The sequence below is a fragment of the Cupressus sempervirens genome, chromosome 5 (assembly GCF_028749045.1).
Source record: "Cupressus sempervirens isolate cs-2001-9-10 chromosome 5, ASM2874904v1, whole genome shotgun sequence".
Taxonomy (NCBI): Eukaryota; Viridiplantae; Streptophyta; class Pinopsida; order Cupressales; family Cupressaceae; genus Cupressus; species Cupressus sempervirens.
The window spans coordinates 276,537,778-276,564,359 of record NC_143122.1 but is presented as its reverse complement, the minus strand read 5'-3'; the positions used below and the strand labels follow the sequence as shown (position 1 = coordinate 276,564,359).

Here is a 26,582-nt window from a genome sequence, read left to right as displayed (position 1 = left end):
GCAAGCACAGCAAAAAAAACCCTCCACAAACTTGGCCTCCACAAAAATGAAAATGACGAAATCGAGTGTCAAAGCATGAAAATAACAAAATCAAGCGCTAAAATGAGAATGGATTCGAAATAATTGGTAAATTTTGAAAAAGATAATGTGAAATAGGAATGGACCATTCCAATAACAATTTTTTTTTGGATATCCTTGGGTAAAATTGGAATGGAATTCCGTATTCCGTATTCTAATTTGGCAGCAAACAGCGAATACAAAATCAATTATAATTTTCCCATTCCTATTCCCGCAAACAAACGGGGCCTCAAAGAAAACATTTAATTTCAAAATAAGGATTTTCATTGGCCTAATGCGCCTGTTCTAATGGCGAGCAGACTTTCAATCATCTTGCCCGCTGCCAGACGTTATGAACCGTCGATTTCGAAAGTCTGGGATTCGATTCACACTAGTATCCTACCAATTTTGAAGAAATGCGTAGGGGAAAAAGAGCAGCAGGGAGGAAACACACGGATTGGTGTTTTGACAGAGGCATCATAATAGGATTGCAAATTGTGATATTTGGGAGGAGGCGAGTATGATAGCAATAGGGTTTGAAGGCTCTGCAAACAAGATAGCTGTAGGAATTGTTAAACTTGACGGAACAATCCTTTCGAATCCGCGGCACACATACATAACCCCACCAGGACAAGGCTTCCTCCCTCGAGAAACAGCCGTACATCATCTGAAACACATTCTTCCTCTGGTTGAGGCAGCGTTAACGGAGGCCAAAGTTAGTGGAGATGAAATAAATTGCCTGTGCTACACCAAGGGCCCTGGCATGGGAGCTCCCCTCCAGGTGTCGGCCGTGGTGGTGAGGATGCTCTCTCAGCTCTGGAAGAAGCCCATTGTGGGAGTCAACCACTGTGTGGCGCATATTGAGATGGGCAGGGTCGTCACTGGCGCCCATGACCCTGTTGTGCTCTATGTTAGCGGGGGCAATACCCAGGTCATTGCTTACAGTGAAGGCCGCTACCGGATTTTCGGAGAGACCATCGATATTGCTGTGGGAAATTGTTTGGATAGGTTTGCTAGGGTTTTGATGATCTCCAATGACCCCAGCCCTGGTTACAATATTGAACAGGTAAGTCTAATTTCACATTTTACTGCTTTTGTTGTGTGTGGTCATAAACATTAATTCAAGTTTCACTAACAGTTTGCTCTTGATATGCCTTCTCTTGTATCTAATTGGAAATATAACTGGAAAGAATGGACCCTATCTGACTACGTTAGAGGCCAATAAAATATGTTATTACTCATAAGGCTAGGGTATTTGCACTATAACGATAATAGCCATGCACACTGGAGCGATCTTGATATTGTAGATTGCACTTTGATCTTGATAATATTTTTACAGCATAAGTTGCACTTCGCCTATTTTATCCTGCATTACCTTTTATTCTTGGGGTAATGTACACTGCCTCCCTTTGTCATGACATCTATTTGGCAACATAATCTACTATCTTTTCATCACAGAGAATGAAAAAATGGAGTTTCAATGTTGACTGACACAATTATGAACTCTTGTAGGAGTAAATTTAAAGTAATGAGCAGTTTAAATCAATATGGTTGGTCTTTAATCGATTTTTAGTCAAGTTACTTACGTCAGTTATTCAATTTGGACTTGCTTTTGATCCTGGAAGAGATTATTTAACTTTGAAGATGTTATTGTGCAGAGTTGTTAGAATAGGAATGCAAATTGCCAATAACTATTGCCACTGCCATTGTTGCAATGCGACAACTAGTTATATTTGTGGAGATAGCTCAAGAAAGTGTTCTGCTATAACAAAATCATTAATATTAAACAAGTGGACAATCGAGAGACAATGAGCAAGAGAATGCTATCACATTAATGTTTATTGTGTCACTTAGAGGAGTAATCATCCAATAGAGCAGCAAATGTACATATAATATTTTTCAAGATGTCTCTTTCTTGCCTAAACATCAGATGTGCCCAAGTCTTTGTTTGTTAATACCTAATACATATATTACTATATTGGAAAGGGGCAGTCCACCATGGCTGAAATTTTGGAGAGGTCCAAACTTAGCTTGTCTTTTGAGGGGAAAAAGAAAGGCTTTAGAGACAGACAGATATAAGAGATGGAGGCAATGGGTTAAAAGTGAAACTTTTGTACTCCACATTTCCTCTATTTGCTTTGAATGCAAGCACTATTGTTGCCCCTTGAGAGTAGATTTGTTTATTTGTACCACACACTTTAGATTCGCAAATTTACATTTCCCACTTTTTAAATTCAAGTGACATAAATTGTTGAAGTTTGTAGCTGAGATAGAGATCTTTATCTGTAATAGAAATATGTTTGTTATGACTGTTATGGTCATCTTCAGCTGAAAGATATGTTTGTGATTATAGTTAAGTTAATATTATGCAAAAGACATGTGTCATACATCATGCGAAGAGGCATGCATATGGAAATATGAATTGTTGAATATGTGGAAATTTGAAGGGTCTTATTTTTGGGATTCAAAGAGACCTTTGTGTGTAAGATAAAGAACCTTATACAATCTATTTATACGATTGCTTGGTATATTGTAATTAAGTCAAGAAACAGGCCGTGTACTCAAATGTTTTATATCAATAAAATATATATTTTGCTGGTGTGGTTGGGTTTTTCCCTTTAAGTGGAAGGGTTTTCCCAAGATAAATCTCTTGTGCTTCTTGTACATTTTGTTTAGTTTTTCTTATGTTGTTTATCTAATTTGTGGGCATAAAGCTTTAACATAGTATCAGAGCCAGGTTAGATTCAACAAATAAGGAAATGATGAATTATGTAATCTAGGATTCGCATGTCTTTAGATGTTTCACAAAAGTTTTTTTTTTGTTGCCTAAGTCATAAGATTATGTCATCTCGTATGATGGCATTCTCATGTGTTCATACATGTCATGGGTGGATGTAAGAAGGATCAACTTGAACCTGAATTAGAGCATTGGAGTATAGTAGTCAAGGATGGAAATGTTTTGGAATCAAAGTAGAAATCTGAGATCCAATTTCCTCAAGGTGGACCTCTCAGGCTCGCTAGAACTCTTGACAATACACCTTAATGAGTCGTGTTAGTGAATAGATTTGTCCTTCGGAAAGAAATGTAAACGATGACTCAATATGCTCGGAAAGAAGAACAAAGTGTACTAATAGTTGGATGAGTTATCATTGATTGATAACTCTCCTCTGAATTGAGAGGTATAACTCCCTCATAAAAGATACTATGCATGTGATAAACTGATTATGTCTTTTACCTGAAGACACGAAGGGTTACTAACATTCACCCATCAATATGGAATGAATGTGATTACAAGTTTTAAGAACGGAATAAAGAAAGAAAGCATAGAAAGTAGCCACATGACTAATCATTTAACCTTCTTTACATCACAGAGAAATGGAGAAACCATATTTTATTCTGCAACTATGAATAACCCAGGACTATATTCAAAACACAACAGAAGTGACCTTGCGATCAACAACGGTCCAAGAATTACATTTCCAGACCACAAGACCTGATAAACATAACCCATCTTTATTATGAACACACAACATAAAACCATAAGATAATATGTCCTTGCAATTACAATCAAAATACAAAATAACAAATAAATCCCTTATCTTTGTTACAATCCAATTATCATTCTTCTCCTTTGGCTGCCCTATGACTTGTAGGAAAAGGAAGAAGAACCCCGCATGAGAAAATATCTTCCTCGATAAATAGTCTATCTCCTTTTTTTGCATTTTGATGATCTCTTTCAGTTTTAGCAATAGATTCTTGGAACTGACTTTTACCTTTACTTGACTTGGTAAATTCTCATAATTCTCAACACCCTAGGATAGTTTGGAATTTAAATAAAATCAAAGGTCGGGGTTCCTCATATGATTTTATAAGATTACTCTTAATCGTGATAATTTATAATAGTCACGTGCCTCCATGTGCTCAAATGGAACTTGATTAATTCTAGAATAAGCTAGTGAAGGTTATTTATCACTATATTATCTTCACCACCTATCATTGTTCTATCACTTTTTGTAGTGATTTTCTTATCATGCATCGGCTCTGCAATATAGGAAACTGGGATCTTGGGGTGTAATTCATATTTGATGACCAAGCTCATTATATGTTATTTTTGTAAACTCCTTTCCAAGCTACACTTTCAAACACTAACTTGACCCCTTAATTGCTATCAGATCCACATGGTCCAATAGTGGTATCCTATGATAATACGACTATCACAAAAATTTATAAGTTTCGTCCTTGAGCCTCCATCTTTGCACACTATACCTTTGACCTGGTCCCATTATTTAGAAGCTTTTGAAGCTTTTCCAACAACTATGTTGCACAGGCTCATGATAACATTATAGGACCGCACCCACTTTGGACATTTTGTCAAATGATTGGCATTCCCTCGTCCTTTGTAAGTCAGGATTGATTGCGCCCGAGTTGCATGTATATAAAGCTTCCATAGATCTTGTAAAAATCGAGTCTATCTATTGACCCTTATTTGTCATGCCGTCAAAGAGAGTCTCGCACTAGAGATGACCTTTTATATTTCTTTTCAATCTCAATTCATGGTTTTGTTGCATATTCGATTCCCTCTAATTCGACATCTACAAATTCATTATCTCCATCTTAGATGCGATCTATTGACTCCTTAAATGATGAAAATCTCCACTTTGCAACTAAACTTTTCTCCAGAATGCCAATATCAATCCTGGTCTTCTCATTCACGAGTTCTCATGTACATAGCTTGGCCTGCAACTCCACAATGATGTCTAGCACAACTTAAAGATTATAAATACACATTCTCAATGACCCCCCACTTAAATGTGACATGCACAAATGCATACCATTGACAATCACAAGGGCATCCTTTATCTGATTATTATTATATTCATTCAAGCCCTGGTTATCCATTCAAAAAAATACAGCTTGATTTAGACAAGTAACACTATCATCGAGGTTAGGTCAAGCGTGTGACCCTCATTAATTTCAATATGTATATAGTATATGAGACAATGGGTTGGTTCTCCTGAAGTCATCCATCATTGGCTCCAAGGGTTAGGAATAGAAGACCAAAAAGATGCCCATGTTGTAACTAGGAATGAGTGAGACAACTAATGATGATTTCATCATTGACATAGTACTTGGGGAGATCTGTTTTCTTATCAGCGAACTGGCCACATCCTGCACCTAGATTTGACATATGTCTTTGGTGCCCAAAATGCATTGAGGAGAACTTAGATTCAGGCCTCAAACTCTACCTATTTGGGACATCCAAAATTCCCTTATATTTTGATCAGTAATATTTTCAATCTTATACTCACCTACAACTCATGCTTTCCAATTAGAGGTTTTGGCAATTGATAAACCAGGGCTCTTAACTCATGGGACTGTAGAGCTGAATTGTTGAGATCTTGAACCTGAACTTTGAACCATCACCTCTGCATTGAACCTCTGAACTGCATACTTCTGATTCAATGAATCTACATTTCGAACCTTGAACTTTAAACTTTGAACTTTGAACTTTGAGGTTCAAGTTCAACATGGCTAGAGAACATTGCTTCTTCATAGATCAAACTTTACAAAGGCATCAATAGTAATAAAAACCGGTGAGAAACTTAAACAATTTAAGAATCTTTTCCCGCCAGGCTGATTTTCCAAATTTAAAAACTCGGGTGCTAAAAACATGCTTACAAGTCGTATATCGTCTAAGCTGTATATGAATGGTAAGCAAGAGTATGCTTTGTTTATATGTTGAATGAATCTTAACCTCAACTTATATGTATGGGAGCGTTATTTTTGTGTTCATTAATGATTGGAGAATCTCATAATATTTTTCTCTATGTATATCAACGAGATTTGCAATGTATCAATGCTTGATGGTTTTGACTCTCGCATTTTCTTGAGTAATTCTTGCCTATCTCATTGTTGCGGCATTCAACATGCTCACCAACAAAGATGTGTTTGCTAGGATTGTTAATTTTTAAAGCTCTAATTTGGATGGTGGAGCCTTTGTATTCATCTCCTTTCGTAACGGTGATGGAAGTTAAGTCATTCACGGGATCTAATCTCTTATTTCTCGCAGTCGGCTATTCTAGAGTTGGTTTCATCTAAAGAAGTTTTCTCTTCTTCTCTAGTTTATATATGCTAATATATGTTAAATTGAGAGTGATTTTATTTGTTTCGTGACCTGCCTTTCTGTTTAACTCTTACATTGCATTGGTGAATTCACTGTGATTAATGTTCACGTCTTCTAGTGATTCTCATATTTATGGTATCATAATGTTTACCATTCTTTGCCACCTGTGGAGGAAATTCTAACATCGCTATTTCATAGTGGTTGCGTGGGCTTTACATTCAGGAGAATACAATTCGACAAATGTAACTTCCATCGATCCATGTCATCATGTGTTATCTGGTCAAATGCACATACTCGATTCTTTGCCTCTAGCGTCAGGAGTTTGCTCTATGATGAATAATTATCTCAATGGTCGAGCCCGTTCCTGCTAATTTCAATGCAGTCAAAGGATGAAGCTTCGTGTCATTTGTGTGTACTGGCAATGTTTATGCCAAATGATCTTCAATTTAATCAAAGTCGTTGTGTAAGTTGTAATGATATCAAATGGAAGTTTGGCTTGGACCTGGATCGGTTGCTGGATACATTATGTTTGCTCACGTCATTGTTGGTCTCTTTAGTAGTGGAATTGGGTGATGGGAAGTAGTAGGGTTCCATTCATCTGCTCATTTATGCTTAGACCTTCGGTGTTGTTGTATTCAGAGGGTTAATGGCATGTCTTTTCCTCTTCCAAAAAGATCGCTCATTTTTTATGAATTCTTGACAGTAAAAGTCAAGATCTTCTATATTGGTTGGTCTTCCAGTAAGCGAAGGTGCTTCAGCAGTTTTGTACGATAAATAACATTCTGACAGTGATTTAGTGTTCAATAATTCACATGAATGTTGGGCTGCCTTTTTATTTTTATTTTTAATGTATGGGTTTTGAGATCCTAACCTCAAAGAGATAAGTATTCTATGATTTTTGTATCTAACTGAAAAGTAAGAATACCTTTGCTTGGATCTCTATGATAAGTGGTTTTTATGAGTTGTTATAAATCTCTTGGTTGCAGGGTGCAATGGGATGGGGAGACTTTGCAAAGGTTGTTTGCAGTCTTGAATATTAAATTGATGGCACATTATCTTCATTAAAAAGGGAGAATCACATTTAGAGAGAGAGACTATTCAACTTTTGAGGTAAATTACGTAACAAAGGGAAATGTCCAACTCTTTGCAGGTTTATGTAACAGTCATCCATCTTGTTGTAGTTATTGAAGATTTCCCTGTTGAGAGGGAGTCACTGTTATCAAAATTGTCCCTGCTGAGAGGGAGTCTTTATTATTAATGTTGTCCCTGCTGAGAGGGAGACTCTGTTATTAAATCTTGTCTCTGTTGAGAGGGAGACATTGTTATTAAAGTTGTCCCTGCTGAGAGGGAGCCTCTGTTAAGAGAAAATCTCAGTTATTAATGCATTCATCTTTGGGAGAAGTTTGAGGTGAAAGCCCTCGTTCCACCCTTTTTGAGCAGGTACGGTGGATCACCCTCTACAAGTAGGCATGGTGGATATGCATTCTTCTTTGGGAGAAGTTTGAGGTGAAAGCCCTAGTTCCACCCTCTGCGAGTAGGTACGATGGATCACCCTCTGCAATTCGGCATGGTGGACATGTATCCTCCTTTGGGAGAAGTTTTTGAAGTAAATGCCTCCGTTCTACCCTCTACAAGCAAGCATGGTGAAAGTCATGAGTGTGACTCCATTCTATGTGATTATGAAGTAACTACGGTGAATTATGTTATGTTGAGATAACATATGTGAATTAATCATTTTTTATTGCAGCTATATATGCTTTCCTGACTAAAAGATCTTTGTCTTGCTAAGAGGGAGTGTTGAAGTTTGTAGATGCGATAGAGATCTTTATCTCTGATAGAAATATGTTTGTTATGACTGTTATGGTCATCTTCAGCTGAAAGATATTTGTGATTATAGTTAAGTTAATGTTATGCAAAATACATGTGTCATACGTCATGTAAAGAGGCATGCGTATGGAAATATGAAGTGTTGAATTTGTGGAAATTTGAATGGTCTTATTTTTGGGAGTCAAAGAGACCTTCGTGTGTAAGATAAAGAGCCTTATGCAATCTATTTATACGATTGTTTGGTATATTGTAATTAAGTCAAGAAACAGGCCTTGTACTCGAACATTTTATCATCAATAAAATATATATTTTGGTGGCGTGGCTGGGTTTTTCCTTTCAAGTGGAAGGGTGTTTCATTTGCATTTTGTTTATTTTTTCTTATGTTGTTTATCTAATTTCTGGGCATAAAGCTTTAACATACATAACTCAAAAAAAGATATTTTAAGAACAAAAAGGGAACTAATTACCCACCCACATGAAATGGAATGAAACAAAGATCTAAAATTATTGAACTCTAAATACTAAAAAACAGTTGGTATGTAATTAGAAATGAGAATGGTGCTATGATGGGTGTTAGAGGCTGTAAAGAATACTCAAATGGAGAACAAACAGGAATTGGGTTGACCGGCAGTCTAAAGAGGGTGGGGGATAATCAGGTTTTTATGTAGAACAATGTTTATATATATATATTTTAAATTTGTATGCATTTTATATATGTTGAACAGCATTATTAATCCTCAATTACCAATGTTACATGATGTTTCTAACATTGTTAATTGATGTATAAACTCACATACATTCACAACTGTATTCCTTTATAGTTTATCTTTTGACTGCTGTGGTCGCTTTATCAATGCAATATATGTATCCATGGGTGTTGAATAATGGTATAATTTATGCCTTGGATGGGGATTATATGATTTCAATTGTGATATTCTTTCGTTTTGTGCATTTTGTAATGCTAATTTTGATGCAGTAATTTCACTTGGTTTGAAAGATTGGGATGAAATAATCTCTTGACTACTTTATTGTCTATGTTCATATCATTTGGGTAATGCAGAGGAGTTCAATAACCATACTGTATTGGACTATGGCTTAGATAGCATCCTTATATTATTCTATTCCCTTTTTGGAGTTCATAATACGATATTTTAGATATTGTGTTTTTGCCTAGATTGAAAGTTAGATTTACATGTATTTCTAATGTCTTTTATTGCTATTTTTGGTTGTGTTTATATTATCCGTGTAATGCACGAATCTGATTAGTGGCTTATCTTGGACTGACTTAAGAAAGCTACTATTTTTCGCACTCACTTTTCCCGTTTCTTAATATGTTGATTTCATCTACTGAATTTCCTATAAGTTTTATTATTTGTGATTTTATTTGAAGGCAATTCTACCATGTATTTTAGTTTTTAGAAAATTCGATATAAAGCCGAGACCCTTAAATATGATAGCATCTGGAAATGGAAAGGAGCTTCTGATTAAGACTGTTCACTTATTGCATGAATCAGCTAGCGAAGAAGGGTAACCAGTTTGTTGAACTGCCATATGCTGTAAAAGGCATGGATGTGTCCTTCAGTGGCATACTCAGTTATATCGAGGGTACTGCTGCACAAAAGCTTGAAACTGAGGAGTGTACACCTGCAGATCTGTGTTTCTCCCTACAGGTTTGAGTCTGACAACCTATTATACAATTTTTGGCCTTTTTACTGTAATGAAGGTCGTGAGTCTGATTTTGATGGATACTTGACATGATCAACAAGGAAGAGCTCCTCATTTTTAGTGTTTCTTGCTGAGTTGAGATTTAAAAGAAGGTTCAACCTCAGTATAATCTAATTCAATTACATAAATACAAATCATCACTATAAATGTTAATATACTGCTTCAGCTACTCCATATTTCTGTAAGTTTTATGTTGCTACACGTTTTTGCTTTGCCTGTATCCTGAAGTCACAGATTGTTAATCTAGTGAAAGGCAACTGATCCACGCAGTTTCACACAAATCAGATTACAACCAGCAAATGATAACAGTAATTTTTGAAATAACTGTAGTTCAATCTTTTTTCATTGAAATAAAAACTTATTCTGATACAGGTGGACTGGCCAAACCACAAAGTATTACAAATACTTTATAAAGCATGTCTTGTAATTCAGCTTAGAATTCCAGAAGGCAAGAAGCTCAGTCACAAGGCATAAAACACCACTCAGGAAAAAATTACCAGCGGCCTGCCTGGTCATAACAGTTTGATATGCTAGCAAGAAAAAAATAACTTAATTTCTGCACATCCATTACCTACTGTACCTGCCAATACTTATATGTTTCTGCTCTTTCTAGGAAATATCAGGCGTTCAAATAAAAAAGAACTGCTGTTTTTCTTAACTCACAGGATCAATACTAGGTGAGCGGAGAGAGCAATGCCTGATAGGAAACCTGAATTTAGGTAACAGCTTGTCAGGACTAGCAGGAATTTTGTTGTCCACACTCCACCAGCAATGATGAGACTGCCTCTGTTTCAATGACCTGAAATTAGCAAATGGCCACAGCTTACAAATACCCACAACCTGACTTTCATTGCCTGTTCAATAGTAATACTAATACAGCACTATGAAGATATGTTTAAGTACCAACAAGAATAAGGCATGCGCCAGCAGGGAATAAGGCGCTCAGAAATGATAGTCCAGAAAATAATTTCAACACCCAGGGAGTCTTTTGGCAGGTTACAGCAGGGAGGAAGCACCTAACATAAGGTTTCAAAGACTAACAAATGCAGCCAACCCTTTGGTATCCAATACACCAACTGAAACAGCAATGGTGTAAAATGGCAAATACAAGCTAAGCAATTCGAACCATGATGGTGGTGTTGAAAAGAGCTTTCCAGTGTTATATGGAGTGCACAGAATTGTTGGAAGCTCAGTATATGCTCCAATCCAAGTTGCTGGTACGGATTCTTTTTGGGTTCGTCCGTACAAGAATATATGTTTTTTCAAAAAAAAAGTGTATGTATTCATATATGCAGCAGTAAATAAATTCATACACCATTATGCTGATATGAAAGCAACATAGCAAAGTACAGCACCATATATATTAGCGTTTTAGACTTTAGTTAAAATGACATAACAAAATGCCAAAATACATATAAAACAACCTTTTTGGTCTTTTTAGTGGTCACCTTTTAGGAATGGAGGGTCAAATAGACCTAGTTTGGAAAAAAAACTCTTTGAAAAAGTCAAAAAAGGTGTTTTTTGACCAAAAACCCTCAAAGTTTTGTGAAAGTCCGTTCGGGTTCCTCGACTGGAAATAAAATTCACCCAAAATTCTTCTAAATTCCTTACGGGTTCCTCTGTGATAATTTCTTTTAAATTTTGTTCTCTGCAGCAGACTTTTGACCGCATCTAACAAGAATCGGACTTTTGAGCAAATCGAACCAGGAATTCTTAGGTCCAGGAGCGAGTCTGGTAACTTAGGTGCCAATGAGAAATAGGCAACTTGACCAGAAAGAGGGAAACCGGCAACTTCGAGGAAAAAATAGAGGGCCAAGAAGTGCACAATTGTCAGTGAGGTGGTGAGATCTCATGCTAACAAGTACACTACACCAACCTCAAGAAAGTTACCTGCTAAGCACACCAAACTGCCACTCCTGTCACTAAGGCCAAGCCAAGGATCACATCTCCATGAGGCATAGTGCATAGTGCAATGGGGGCTATATAAAGAGCAAGAATTTGCTTTGAAAGACATATATGGGACTAAAATCTTGATTTTGCTTTCCTCCACTCTTGGGCCCACCACCCCTGTATGAAAACCTAAATATTTTGCAACAAAATAATAATAATTTCATTGGAAATGAAAAAATGACCAATAAGGCTTGAGCTGGTTGGATGAATGAATGCCCCAAAGGATTCCAGATGGAATAAAAACCACAGTTGATGAAATTGCAGATCCAGGGAAAAAAGACACCTCAGACAGTGATAATTAGGTTAAATGATGCCACCTTGGAGATGAGATAGGTGCTAGTGATTGAATCGCTCATGAATTGAAGTCTGCCGATGGCAACTCATTCTTTACACTGGCTGATCAAATAAATGAAGGTATATGAGTGCCTTCATAAAAAGTCAGCACCAATCAAGCACAACATAATCTGCCCCATAAAAATCAGTGTCGGGCCTTTTCTGCAGTTATTAAACCTTCAGGAAAGTGATACTATCAGCTTGCAATATTAATCTAAACCCTTATATGTCTGCCAAAATGCTCCAGATCTGTCCTGCAATACCTGAGACATGATAATCATCCCTTTTTGGGTTTGCAATGTACAATGCAGATGATGATTTTAAACACCCTGGCAGAGAGCTCCTTATGCAACTCTGTAATCTGAAGAAAATTCCACAGTTCAAACAGTATTGCTGCTGATATTGAAACCAGTTTTATTGTGGACAACGGCCTGCCAAACTGAGGCGACTCTTTGAGTTTGAAGAATAAAAAATGCCAGCAACTGAAAATTGAACAATAACGCCTGGACCTTAAAAGCTCTGATGAAAATTTTCAGCAGGAAACAATTGCAAGAAGATAGGCTATGATACCATGATAGAGTAGTGCTCTCAATCCAGGATCCCAACCTGCAGATAATTTTCACAAAGAGATGAACAGATATTTCACCAGAGGAGATGATATATTATGAAATGATATGCAAATGTACAATGGCATACTTATATAGGCAAGGTGTGGAGATAAGTACACCAATGAGATGCAATAGTAGGTAGAACTGAACTGCCTGACGCAATTATTAAATAATTTTGCTAAATGCCTAAGTTGGACTCAAGCATGAGTAAAGAAATAATACTTACTCCAACAAAAGTAAATGCAACGCTGAATATGTCTGTGAACAATCAATTCAGGTCTAACATGTGGAACCATAGAAGAGCTTCAACCTGGCAAAAAGGATTTCAACAAATGCAAGTGATTAAACTTAGGATGGATAAATTCTAAATATTAGTATGCATAATGCAATGTGTTTCAAACATCACATATATATAACAACCATTAGACTGAATCCCATCACCAAAGAAGAAAATGTGGCCAATGGAGACTTGGACATGAGACGAAGGTTGGTGTCGATATGTACTAGATGAAGGTTCAACAACACCATTGAATATTGTAGAAGAGCCATTACAAGATCTAATGATGTTCATAAAAGAGTGTGGTGGACTAAGTTGACTTCGAGTAATGGTTTGGGGGTTGCAAAGAACTTGTTTCAATAATTTTCCTAGCACCCATATATGATGTTTCTCTAGGGATATAAAGGAAGCTATATTCATAATTTTTGATTGGATCTCCTAGAATATAAAGAATAGTGGTACAAATACACTAGGCCGAGTAGATCCACAAAGTTAGGTAGAGTAGATTGAGGTACACTAGTAATTGCTCATAGAGGGAGTTGTGCTCTGACAGTGCATACCAAGATGAACACGATAAAAGCCAACACCATAAGGCACAAGATTTTTGTTCTCGAGGAAAACCCTGTCAAAGGAAAAACCCCCATGAGAATAATACACATAAGATCATGCACTAATATGGAAATGTCCCGGTTAGGAGAACTGAACCTGTTAGGAGTCAATACAATGCATTTAGTACACCAGTTCTTGTTCAAAGGTTCACAACCCTGTTAGGAGTCAAAGATAACAAAAGACTCACTGGCTGAGCACATTACTTGAAGGGTGGAGGTTAAAGCCACCTTTAAGAGGACACACTGTCTGAAAAGAGAAAGGGTAATCCACCTTTGATGAACTGACTGATGACAACTTAATTGCCTTTATAGTTCTAGTGAAGTACACGAGGAATGATCAAAAATTCCACTCATACCTCTGTGAAAGGATCTATTCAACCTTCAGCTCTGCTCTGATATTCATCGTCAAGGCTCACATTCACATTCACATTCACATTCCATACAATCAAATGAATTTCTTTCCTTTATACAAGTTTGTTATTGGCAAAGTCTAACACAACTGACGAGATTAGTTAGTATCTAAAAGGTTGCGTGACGGTTGAGTCATCCCTTGGGGATATATATGTATTGAACTATGGATCATCATTATTGTACTCATGATTGTATACTTTGCTTATATGAATAAAATACTATCTTGTTATGTGTCATATTATAGCCTCTGAATGCAATAACTATCCGTTTACCTTGTATGGTAAACATTTGGCGCCGTTGCCTGTCGAAACGGTATCAAATATGTGTTTTGAAGATTGATGCCAAATTTACTAAATAAGGATCAAAATAAAAGAAAAGAAAATGATGATGTAAGCACATGAAGCACTAATTTGCATACAACAAGTAGAATGAAGGTATAGACTTCCAACAACTTGTTGACAGGTATTGAGGGAGTGTCGTTCAAGGTGACCACGGTGCCACGGAAGCTCTGACCGACAAAGTTAGAGTGCATTCACCCGACCGTCCACAAGAGGACTTGATAGAAGAGACAACGGAAGAGTTTCAAAGATTGAGGTTGATCGAAGAATCAAGGGAGGAATTCTTGGAGTTGTATACGCCAAGGGTGAAGAATCCAGACAAAAGAGGAGGAACCAACACGGCTTGAGGTGCTGAAGGAGCATGAACGTGGGGTGAACTCTTCATCCCCGACACACTAGATGAACAGATACAATTTGATAATCGAACAATTCAGTTGTTAGAAGGACTGATCACACCATCATTGAGTAACACGGTTGTGCAGAATAGTGTGGGTATGCAAAACAATACAGGTGTGCAACATGCACAAAAGTCAAGCGAAACAAAACTTAAGCTAACAATGGTAGTGCTGAAGGAGAAATTGCCTAAATTTATTGGTGACAGGACGGTCGATCCAGTTCGACACTGTAAAACGATATGGACTGCGAATGGCGTAACAAATGAAGATGACTGGATTCATCAGTTTCCAACTACCCTAGGAGGTGTAGCAATTGATTGGTTTTTAGACATTGACCAGAAGAAGCTAGCCACATGGGTAGAACTCAAAAAAGATTTTACAACAGAATTCGGAGTATTAAGGGACGACAATGAGATCGTAGCGGAAATCTATAGTACAAAGCAAGGGAAGAACGAGACAGTTTGCAGATATGCAAGGAGATTGAAGGAGTTGGTTGGAAAGATGGAAAGCTCACTAGCCAACGGGCTAAAGAAATGATGGTTTGTCGAAGGGCTATGACCAACACTTCGGAAAAAGATGAAAATAGTACCTCTGACATTGTACATTGATGCATATAATTGGGTGGACTTAGGAAGCAAACACAAAACTGGGGAAAAGAAGAAAGACAGATCTTCGGAGTCAGAAGACTCATCCTCCAAAAGTAGTGATGAAGAATAGAATAAAAAGGTCCGAGCATTACAAAAAGATATGCTGCGTATGATGAAAGAATTTAAAAACATGAAGAACCTTGGCCAAAATAGAGAAGGGGAACTATGGTGTACAGAGTGCAAGGAGGAAGGTCACACAAAGGGCTCTTGCCCCAAGAACTAGTTTTCCGATATCTACCATATTGTCTAACATTCCACCAAAGAATGCCCGTTTAATATGAAAACAAATGGTCACCAACAAGTGCTACTGACACAAGAAGTGTCCACCTCGAGAGCTATGGGAACAAATACAAACAATGACACGACAACTTCAGAAGGGTATCACAACAACAACTGACGCAGAAGAGGAGGCAACAACAATAACAACAATAATAGGGCTCGTAGTCGGATACAATATGATCCAACAGGGTGACCAATGATACAATGCCGCGCGTGCAACCTATGGGGCCACTTCGCTAGAGATTGTACTATGAAGGAAACACCACAACTATTGTGCAGATGATGTGGTCCTGGAGACCATGATGACTCAAAATGCCCCAAGCTTGGGGTGAACCTATTAACTATAGAAAGGTGTGAGGAAGAAATATTAGCAGTTACTCACGCACAAGTGAAAAGGTGACATACCCAAATCTTGAAGAGGAGAAGAAAAGGATGCAACAGGCAAAAGCAGAAATAGAAAAAGAGATGGTGGCTGAAAGAACACAAATGAAGGACACTGCGGGTACCTCAAGAAGGAACGAGGCAAAACAAAACATTATACTATAGGTAATGCATGCTGAGGTTCCTATGAAGTTAAACGACCTTCTTGCAATGCCTTAGTTACGGACAACAATCTTAAACACGATACCATCCCCAAAGGCAGTAGACGAGATAGGGAAGAACACCCACGGTGGAAGCGAAGCTGCCACGACAGACCCAATGCTACTTGCACTAAACATAGGAAGACACCTTGCGGTAGTGGAGATGGGTATCCTCTGAACCATCCTAACAAACACAATTGTAGATGGAGGGTCGAGCGTAAATGTATTACCTAAAGAGACGTAGTAGAATTTGGGACAACCAACTCTATAGCCGCCTACGTTCCAATTGCTTAGGGCCGACCAACACGGAATCAAACCCCTCGGGACTTTAATGGCACAGACCATAACAATTGGGAGACAACCCTTCCTGCTCGACTTTGTGGTCATTCTACTGAAAAGAAAGGGTTACAACACCATCCTCGGAAGGGGCAGGTTAGTACAGGCAAAGGTGAAACATGATTGGAAAATGAACACTCTTAAATGGAAAGAGGGGGTAGCAGGTTTATAATTGACCTACACACCCAGATGGTGGGAGAAGACATGGCGTCCTCGTTAGACTTCGAAGGTGAAGAAGGAGACGATGAAGGAAAGAAAAGGATGAAATCCAATGAAAAAGGAATTTTGAAACTAGGAGGATTCGACGATGATGACTTGGACTCATTGAATGGCCTACTCCATTGGCAAATGGAGGACTATGAACTCTTCCCGAGTTGTTACATGTTAAGGGTGGAAGAAGGAAGTAAGGAAGATGAAAAGAATGAATTCCTGACGAAATACAAAGGATTCAAGGAAGGAGACGCACCGATAGATGAAGAGAAACCTATTAGATATGAAGAACCTATGGTGAAGACTGTGAACCTAGGAGACGATGCCAATTCAAAAAACATTTTTGTGGGTGATGACTGGAATCCTGTATTGAAAGCAGTGGCACTCAAAATATTCGTGGAGTACAAAGATTTTTTTGCATGGACGTACAAAGACCTAAAGGGAATGCCACCAGAATCATGTGTCTATCAGATCCCACTGATATAAGGAGTGGTGCCTGCACGGAAGTGACCATACTGGGTGAATAAAAACTATGTTGCACGGGTCAATGATGAGATTAACCGAATGCTCGATGCAGGCATTATCTTTCGAGAACAAACAAGTGAGTGGCTGTCTCCAATTGTAATCTCACTAAAAAAGGATACAACTCAAATTAGAATATGCGTGGATTTCCATTGTTTAATGCAATGACAATTAAGGATCCACTCCTAATACCATTCACGGGTAGCATTTTGGAGGAAGTTGCCGAGCGTGAAATATACTCATTCATGGATGGATTCTTTGGCTACAATTGAATATCCACCGTAGAGGAGGACAAGTTGAAAACAACCTTTGTAGTGGAAGATGGAGTTTACGCCTACAATTGGATGCTGTTTGATTTGTGCAACGCCTCGACAACATTTCAAAGGATCATCTTGCACATATTTGACAAGATGTCTATAGTTAACTTTAAGGCTTTCTTGGACGATTGGTCAGTTTTCAATGCGAAGGAAAACCATTGGATTGCACTCAAAGAGTCTATGGAGAGATGCAAACGTGCATGACTAGCACTAAATCCTAAGAAGTGCAGATTCATGGTACCTCAAGGAAAACTGTTGGGACACATCATGTGTAAGGTAGGCTTGAAGATAGACCCAAACAAGGTTTGAGTAATATTGGAAATGCCATCGTCGACGAACGTGACCGAAGTAAAATCATTCCTAGGACACATCGGGTACTATAGGAGATTCATTAAATTTTTTGCCAAGGTGTCTTACCCTCTCGACAAACTAACTTGCATGGGGAAACCCTACAAGTGGGAAGTAGAATAGGATGAAGCCTTCCAGGAGTTGAAAACAAGACTGGTCACAACACCTATAATGGCTTACCCAGACTGGGACAAGGAGTTCCACGTACATGTTGATGCATCAAATTTTGCAATCAGAGCAATAGTCGCACAAACAGGTGATCATGGATTAGATCACCGGTGTACTTTGCAAGTAGACTCTTGTTGAAAGCAGAAAGGAACTACAACACGATTGAAAGGGAAGCTCTTTGAATGGTGCATGCTGTGTAGAAGTTTAGACACTACTTACTAGTAACCCTGTTCATGTTCTACGTAGACCATTAGGGTTTGCTATATTTGGTGAATAAACCAATCATCCAGGGGCGGATAAGTATATGGTTACTTTTGTAGGAATTCACATTTAAGATTATAGTACGACCCCAAAAAAACCATGTGAGCGCAGATTACCTCTCTAGAATTAAGTCAGGGGAATCACCTGAGGGAGTCAATGATGACTTTCCCAATGCACAAGTGTTCCAGATCACCATACTTCCATCTTGTTACAGAAGAGTATCTTTCAATGGGTTAGTTCCCTAGAGAAATGCAACCAAACGAGAAAAGGAATCTCGTGCGAAGAAGTCGAACATTTCAGTTGATCAATGGGCTACTATACAAGATGGGACTTGACCAAATCCTGCAGCGATGCGTTCGCAAAGAAGACATACCTAGAGTATTAAAAGAGACACATGAAGGGCCAACATACGGACATATGGGGCCGAACACAACTGTGCGCAAGATACTTCTCGCAGGATTGTGATGGTCTACCTTACACAACAACGCCAGGGAGTGGGTTGTTGGATTCGATACATGATAGAGAGTCGAAAAGCCACTAAAGAGGGATTTTATGCCCCTAAACCCTTCACAAGCTCAAGAACTTTTCAAATGGTGGGGATTGGACTTTGTCGGACCATTGAAGGTACGCAGAGCCCGTAGATGTCGATACATCGTGGTAGCAATAGAGTACCTCACAAAGTGGGTAGAGGCACGAGCCTTACTAGACAACTCTGCACTAAGCACGACGAAATTCATCTATGAACAAATCATTTCAAGGTACAACATACCAATCCAGCTGACAAGCGACTGCGGAGGGCGCTTTGTCAACGATGTCATTAGACTACTTACGACAGAATTTAATATCTACCATTCTCTTTCAAGCTCGTACAACTCAAGAGCGAATGGACAGGCATAATCAACAAACAAAATCTTGGTTTTAGTAATTTATAAATCGTGCGGTGTTGAAGGTGAAGATTGGGAAGCAAAGTCGCCATTGGTGTTATGGGCTTACCGTACCTCCTAAAAGGTCACTGTGGGACACTCCATTTCAATTATGTACGGTCAGGAGGCTATAGTACTAGCAGATTTTTTGATATTGAGTTTACGAATAGCAATTGAGAACAAGTTGGGAGACATGGAGTCTTAGGGAGAGGTTATACAACTTGAATAAGCTCGACGAACGGAGACTACAAGCACATTGGGCTATAATGATTTCATAATTGAGGCGCAAGGTCTGACACGACAAGCATTTAAAACTAAACAATTTCAACCAGGACAACTTATACTGAAATATAATGGCCGTAATGAGATCAAACTAGGTAAATTTAAGGTGAAGTGGGTCAGGCCATACAAGATCCGTGAAGTTGGCGAAAACAGAGCGATCAAGTTGTGGACGCTTGACGGAAAGGAAGTAGCCGACCTAGTAAATGGTTCAAAGTTAAAAATTTATCATCAGAGGAATGAAACCCGGGGAGAATGTGAATATTTAATAATAAATAAATAATAAGTAGTAATAGTAAAAATATGAAAAGGAATAGCAATTAGAATGATGGGAGAATAAAATGATAGAAGTGTAAAAGAGAAAAGTAAGCGAGAGTCGGACGCTAAAAATAATTAAAGAACATACAACAAATGTGAGGACAAGATACTACAATAAGAATGATAGGAAACCTATATAACCACCAGATAATAATATGAAGTAATTAAGAACAAGTGCATATAGAAGGTACATTGTATGGTCATGGCAGACATAATTAGAGAGTATCGTACAACTGTATAGCCAAGGTGAGAAGCACATAGCTAGAAGGTGCCGTATTCTACACCATATAGGCATGCCATGAGGTAATACCGTATGAAGTTGGGGAGGAAGCCACTGTATGTTCGTAACATACAAATAGGTAGAGAAGGAAGCTATCGTATGACTGATCAATCAGCAAAGGAAACACATGCATGACTGTACGGCCATAGAACAAGCATCCCAAGCCCATTGTACAGTATAAATAGTCCACCAAGGCATGAAGAAGCCACCATACTGTTGCCTATAAAGCACCCTCGAAAGCACAAAAAGCCACAGTACAGAACTACCATACGAACTAAACAAACAAGGACAACAGGCAAAAGCAACACATATCGTATGACCAATAAGGGAATGTAGAATCGTACAATTTAAGAAACATAACACAAACACAATAGAAAGTTGAAGCTTGTCATATAGCCAAGTTATAATAACCCACCGCTCAATTAAGAAGGCATACCATATAGCCGAAATTGCAACAGAGGGAGCATGGTATGAGGGATGGGTTTGCCATTTATCACTTGCTAGGAACAAAGAAGAGACTGTGTTGTGAAAGGTAAAGAAATCACGATACATAAAAGACTACTACAAACAATTTTCAAGGGCACACTGAGCGGTCGCTAAGAGCCCGTACGACATTGTAGAAAAGTAACGCATCAAAGCAAAAGGCAAATGCACCATATGGTATTCGAAGGAACTGTACAGAAGAATTAAGGTACTCTGGAGGAGAAGCAAACACTCTAATTGCTCTAACCACTTCATGCACACAAAAGGACAAAAGAAGAGATAGTTATGGAATTGGCTGGGAAGAGAGCCTGGAAGAAAAAGTTGGAAGAAGATTCAGCTACTAGTAATAGGATGAATAAAAATGTGAAGTCATTGCCCTTGGGCGTTTGCGTTGTAGGAGGCACAAGTACGAACAAAAAGAAGGGCAAACAACAAGCACAAGCGGTGGCTGCAACAGTGCATCTCACGCCTTAGTACATACCTTTTGAAGGTCTGAATGGGTTGGAGTGCAGGAAATGGTGTCAAGATACCCCTGATAATCACGCGATAAAGAATAGCATAAGAAAGGCACAATTAAAATGGGCAATCCGAATGCCAGTCTTCTACATCCGAGAGTATGAGGGCTTTTTGCGCACTATAATAGACACTTATGACAAGTTTTCCAGAACCAACTTGTTTTCCTACCTAGGGCGGGACTTGGTAATTTCCTTCAGAGTAGCAAACTTCACTAGGGTATTTAGCATACCCAGCCATGCACAGGGGGCAGAAAGATTGATGGCACTAGTAGGGCGAGTACAACACAGGACTTGTGTGTGTATCTGAGTCAGAGGTTTAGCATCAGACTAGTAGTGCAGGCATCCAAAATTCTCTCACTTATGAGAGAAGTATACCAGGAGGTGGATCCTATAGCTCCATAGGAGGGGAGTCAGCCCACTGGTACAGTTGAGCTACCACCTCCACCTTCGACGGATAACATTGCTGAGAGGATGTTAGAGGCAGTTGAGACAGCGATGGGCACACAGGAGCAGCCCACATCAAGCCCATCCGTAGCATTGGGGGAGGATGTAGAGGCATACTTGGCTTACATGGTGACTCGAGGTTGCCAAGTGGTGACTTCTGTGCAGGCACACGCACTGGAGATAGTGGTGCAGGAGTTGGGGTAGGTTTTATCCTGCATGCAAATCAGTTGCCCAACTGCCTTTACAGTATGCTTCGAGGCACGAGGGTGGCCTAACACAGAGATTCCGAAGATGAGGTAGGAGTGGAATGCTAGAGCCTGTAGTAGAGAGCCGAGTGGAGAACCCAATGCAGGAGATAGTACAGGTGTATTGGGATGCATACTATGCTCTACGATAGAATCAGGTAGATTAGGTAGCAACAGAGAGAGCTCGAGAGGAGACAACTACTCGATTAGTGGCAGTTGAAGCCAATTTGGCTATGCAGCAGTCAGCTTGGGAGTGAGAGTGGGCAACACTCATTGCCGAGTTAGAGGCAGTTGAATAGGAAAGGGAATCAGAGAAGGTGACCTTCTTATCTCAACTTGAGGAAGCAAAGCAAGCAAGCAGTCGGCTACAGATGGAGTCGAATGCAAAAGAGGTGGAGCTCAGGAATCTAGCAGAGATGATGAAGAGAGCTTTAGAGATCAGATGCAGGCTAAGGCAGATTTGAACACTTGGACCCAATAGGTGCACGAGTTACGGCCACAGTTGAAGGCTACTACACCTGCACCACCAGGGACACACCTTTCTTCTTTTTAGTCTTTTTTTGATGTACTTAGTTGTCTCTATTTTGTCATCTGAAGACGACTTTTCTTTTGGGGGGATGGTATTATCGGCAAAGTCTAACACAGCCAACGGGATTAGGTAGTATCCGAATGGTTGCATGACGGTTGAGTCACCCCTTTGGGATATATATGTATATTGTCCGATTGAACTATGGATCATCATTATTGTACTTGTGACTGTATACTTTGCTTAAATGAATAAAATACTATCTTGTTCTGTCATATTATACCCTTTGAATGCAATAACTATCCGTTTACCCTGTACGCTAAATAAATATGTAACAAGCAATTAGGTCCGCATGTTAGGACTTCCCCAATTGACAGATATTACATCAACCAATGCTAAGGTACACATGGTACCTATTACAAGTAAATTACAATTACAATCATGAAAACACGTACCCATAATGAACTCTCCAATCCTTAACACATGCTACATCATCTAGTCGGCTTCGAAAAGCAATCATCCAAATGCCACATGCTAGCAACCATCACAACATGAACCAAATGAACCAAAAATCCTGAAGCATGCTCTAATCCAAGTCTTCTACAATAATTCCAGCTCTCCAACAACTTATACTCAAAACACAGTAATCACCTCTGGCATAATTCCTTGTTTGTAACTCTCTCTGATCAACATATAAAGCTCTGCGACCATAGACATAAGGTCTATGTTCACTCTGAAACATGTATCCCAGCTTGCTTACTCAGGATGCCATACATTGTCCATACTGCCCTGTCCAATAGCCTGTAACATCCAAAATCATAGTCTGTCCAACTCATTTCTGAAACTTGCGAACATATGTTGACATCAATAATAAAATCTGAATGTCAACATCCGATACAGCAACAATTCCAATCAACAATCTCCCCAAATATCAAGATATCCAACAGATGCTGCTATGACAGAGAGAACAACTCTAAGAGTAAGAACTGGGTTGTTGGGGAGCCTCACTCTTGGATCCAATCAAGAGCACCTCCTGTCTGATTTTTACCAATCCATATGTGAATCAAATTGTCTAAACTGTCTTTCATGTCTCCACCAATAGCATGACGGGTTTAAAGAAAGTAGCAGTCAGGTAGGTTGATCTGGAATCGCTGCAGAGAGACCTATGCTTGAAGCCATATATCTCACGAAGAAAAGGGGTCAAGTAACTGTAATGTGGGCAGAATAAGAAATTCAGAAGAGAACTGTAATCTATATAATATTATATAAACAAAAGTACCTTACACAGGTTTCATAGTAAACGGGACAACTATGGAATGTATGCTTGGCTTGCACATCCGAATAAAGTGTTTTGGGGGCATAAACAAGCTGGGTGAGGCTTTAAACATGTCTTAAGTGATTGGATGCTAAAATAAGTGCACATGACATGGAGTGAAGAGTGTGAAGTATAAACAATTTTCATCTCATTGGCAACCATGGTAAAAATCATGTAGGTAAGAGATATAAAATATCTCCTACATATCTGTGTACAAGTGGCATTATAATTCATTATGGCATAGAGGGCATACAATGCCATGCATTAATCTATGCAGGAGACTCGGTATTCAAGATTGCCATCCTTGGGTCTACGGACATCGAGTGTAGCTCTACATGGTTGGGGCACATTACAAAACCCATTATGCATTCATATATTTCATGTAGTATCAAATGGGCTAGCCATTTGTATATTTCTGTTGTAATATTCTCCATTTCTTGCATCTTTAAAGAGTCTAATTTGCAGCCCTTTTGGCTAATAAGTTTTTTCTTTGAATCTTCTTAAATAGTTTTGCATGTTTTGTCTTTTTATCCTTGCATTACTTTTCTCTTAACAAAATGGATGTTGTTGCATACTTAAAATACAAATCCATTGCAACATCCTAACCATTCTTCTTTGTATTGGACATTTACAAGGATACTAGTCTTATTAAGTCTCACATCAGGGGGTTGCTATAAGATGATTGCTTTCCTTGATTGATTGGATAATTCAATGAGTTAACTAGCATCGACATTCAACTTGATATGACAGTACTAATATTCCTTTATATGACATGGACAAATATCATATTAACTTGTGGATATATTTGTGCATCGATATTCACATTTGCATTTCTTGACCCTACAGTTGAGTTAAATAACATCAACATACACATTTTTTGGTGTGATCAATATCCACAATAATTTTCAACACATCCCATCAGCATGTTGATATTGCCAATTAGTTTATTTTACCTCCAAACCTCAAGTTCCAGATTTGTGTTTTGCTAGATCTCTAAGATAAATGTCCATAATGAAAGTTTGTAGCTAAGATTCTTAATTGAAAATAGTGCTTTAAGCATCATTTTTTAGCTGTACTTCATTTGTCGACTCTGATAACGTTCTAATTGTCCTTGTTTCTGTATGGCAGGAGACTGTGTTTGCAATGTTGGTTGAAATTACAGAAAGGGCTATGGCACATTGTGACAAGAAAGATGTTCTTATTGTTGGTGGGGTTGGATGTAATGAGAGGCTTCAAGAAATGATGCGGATAATGTGTTCAGAGAGAGGAGGCAGGCTTTATGCAACTGATGAGCGGTATTGTATTGACAATGGAGCGATGATTGCTTATACAGGCTTACTTGCTTTTGCTCATGGAATGAAGACAGCCATGGAAGAATCGACTTTTACACAGAGATACAGGACAGATGAGGTTCATGCTGTATGGAGAGAGAAGCCCTTCCCACTGTTGAAGAATATTGAGGACACAGAACACCCCATATCATCTAGAGGTGAATGTATCTAAGCTTAATAGAGAAAATGGAGGACAGTTTTGAAAATCAAATTTGCTTGTCAAAATGAAGGCCTGTTTGTCTTGTTTCTGCAATATTCTACCTGGTTGCATGAGAGTCTTTATGCTGTGAAAACTTTACTAGTGCAGAAGAGAACTGTACTAATATTCTCATGGAAAGCATGCCAATTTCTGTTCTAAAGAAGTATAATATAAATTGAAGAGTTTCTGTAAGTAGGATGTTGAAGAAAAGAAGCATTTGAGGAGTCTGCTGGATACTAATTGCATTAATTTAGAAGTCTTGTTGATTCGGTTGTTTATTGCCTTTTGGATGCAGGTTAGTTATATCGGGTGTTTCGAGATTTTAGACTGAACCACTGTCATAGAAACAAGGAGGACGTAAATGATAATCAAGTTTTTAGGTTGAACTAATTTTCTTGTCCATGATGATACAGAGATGGAGATTATTTAATTATATGGTGAACAGATACTGTAAGAGTTAATACATCTTTGTGGTTTTATTGCTATTTAGTGTGCAATTTCTTTTTCTTTCATCTAATTTCTTTCTGCATCCATAGTAGGTGTTTTCATTATGTCTGTTCCTCCCTCATTTTATTATTAATCTGAAACAGAAAGTTTGAAAAATACTAGATAGTCAGATCTGAGAAAAATGGTAGCTAGAATATCAGGCCTATTCTTACCAGGCATAATTTATTTATTTTGTATATAATTGCTTTGACAATTGTGGATTATTTATTTTTATTCACAAATGCAAGGTTGACCAAGAGACTCATTGCTTTCATAAACCAATTTTTTTGGTCACTTGCAAGTCATGTTTGTGGCTGTTGATTGTTTCAATTTTAAGCATTCGTAAGTAGGTAATCTGCTAGAGGTTCTGAGAATATAGTGCAACACAGATTCTTATGTTCAGTAGCTGTAGATCTTGCACCATGCAAGTAACATGGGAGAGTCTTCCACCAAGGGTTGCAGACACTTAATGAGATCTCCAGCACTCTTGATTTAAGAAGAAACTTTATAGATTAGCATGCCATAAAACAATTGACAAGAGCTTTGCAAAGGTACTTACCATTAACGAATTGATCAGCAATCACCTTTTGAATGACTGCATTGGTATTGTGAGCCAGTTTTACTACTATAGTGATGCATGAAAGAGTTTGCAGTCAACAGTATAATGCAAATTCTGCATGGTGAACAATAGATTGGTTGATCAAGTCTTGAATATTCTTTGTTATTTTTCTGACAGGTATGCACTTCTCCATCGCTTTCGCCTCATCCTTCCTTACACTTGCCCTAGCCACTGCCACATCTTCACCCATTGCTAGTTGAAGAAATTTCTGAGCACTTGGCATGGACTGTGACGGGCTTAAATACTGCCAATAAATCCTCAATTTGAGATTCGAATTGATTGCATGTGATAAGATTG

At 38.5% G+C, this 26,582-nt stretch overlaps 1 protein-coding gene across 2 annotated transcripts; it reads left to right on the top strand.

The window, feature by feature from the left end:
* Positions 1–554: 554 nt before the first annotated feature.
* Positions 555–25,665, top strand: LOC149555651 (Actin-like ATPase superfamily protein). 2 transcript variants are annotated; one of them, XM_089829772.1, is made up of 4 exons: positions 555–1,123; positions 9,523–9,678; positions 24,779–25,139; positions 25,476–25,665. In XM_089829772.1, exons 1-4 carry the CDS (start codon positions 578–580, stop codon positions 25,478–25,480), a joined length of 1,068 nt encoding a protein of 355 aa, XP_089685898.1. In that variant the 5' UTR covers positions 555–577; the 3' UTR covers positions 25,481–25,665. The 2 variants fall into 2 exon arrangements, with proteins under 2 accessions (XP_089685898.1, XP_089685897.1); XM_089829771.1 differs by lacking the exon at positions 25,476–25,665 and having other exon boundaries at positions 24,779–25,372.
* Positions 25,666–26,582: the final 917 nt, after the last annotated feature.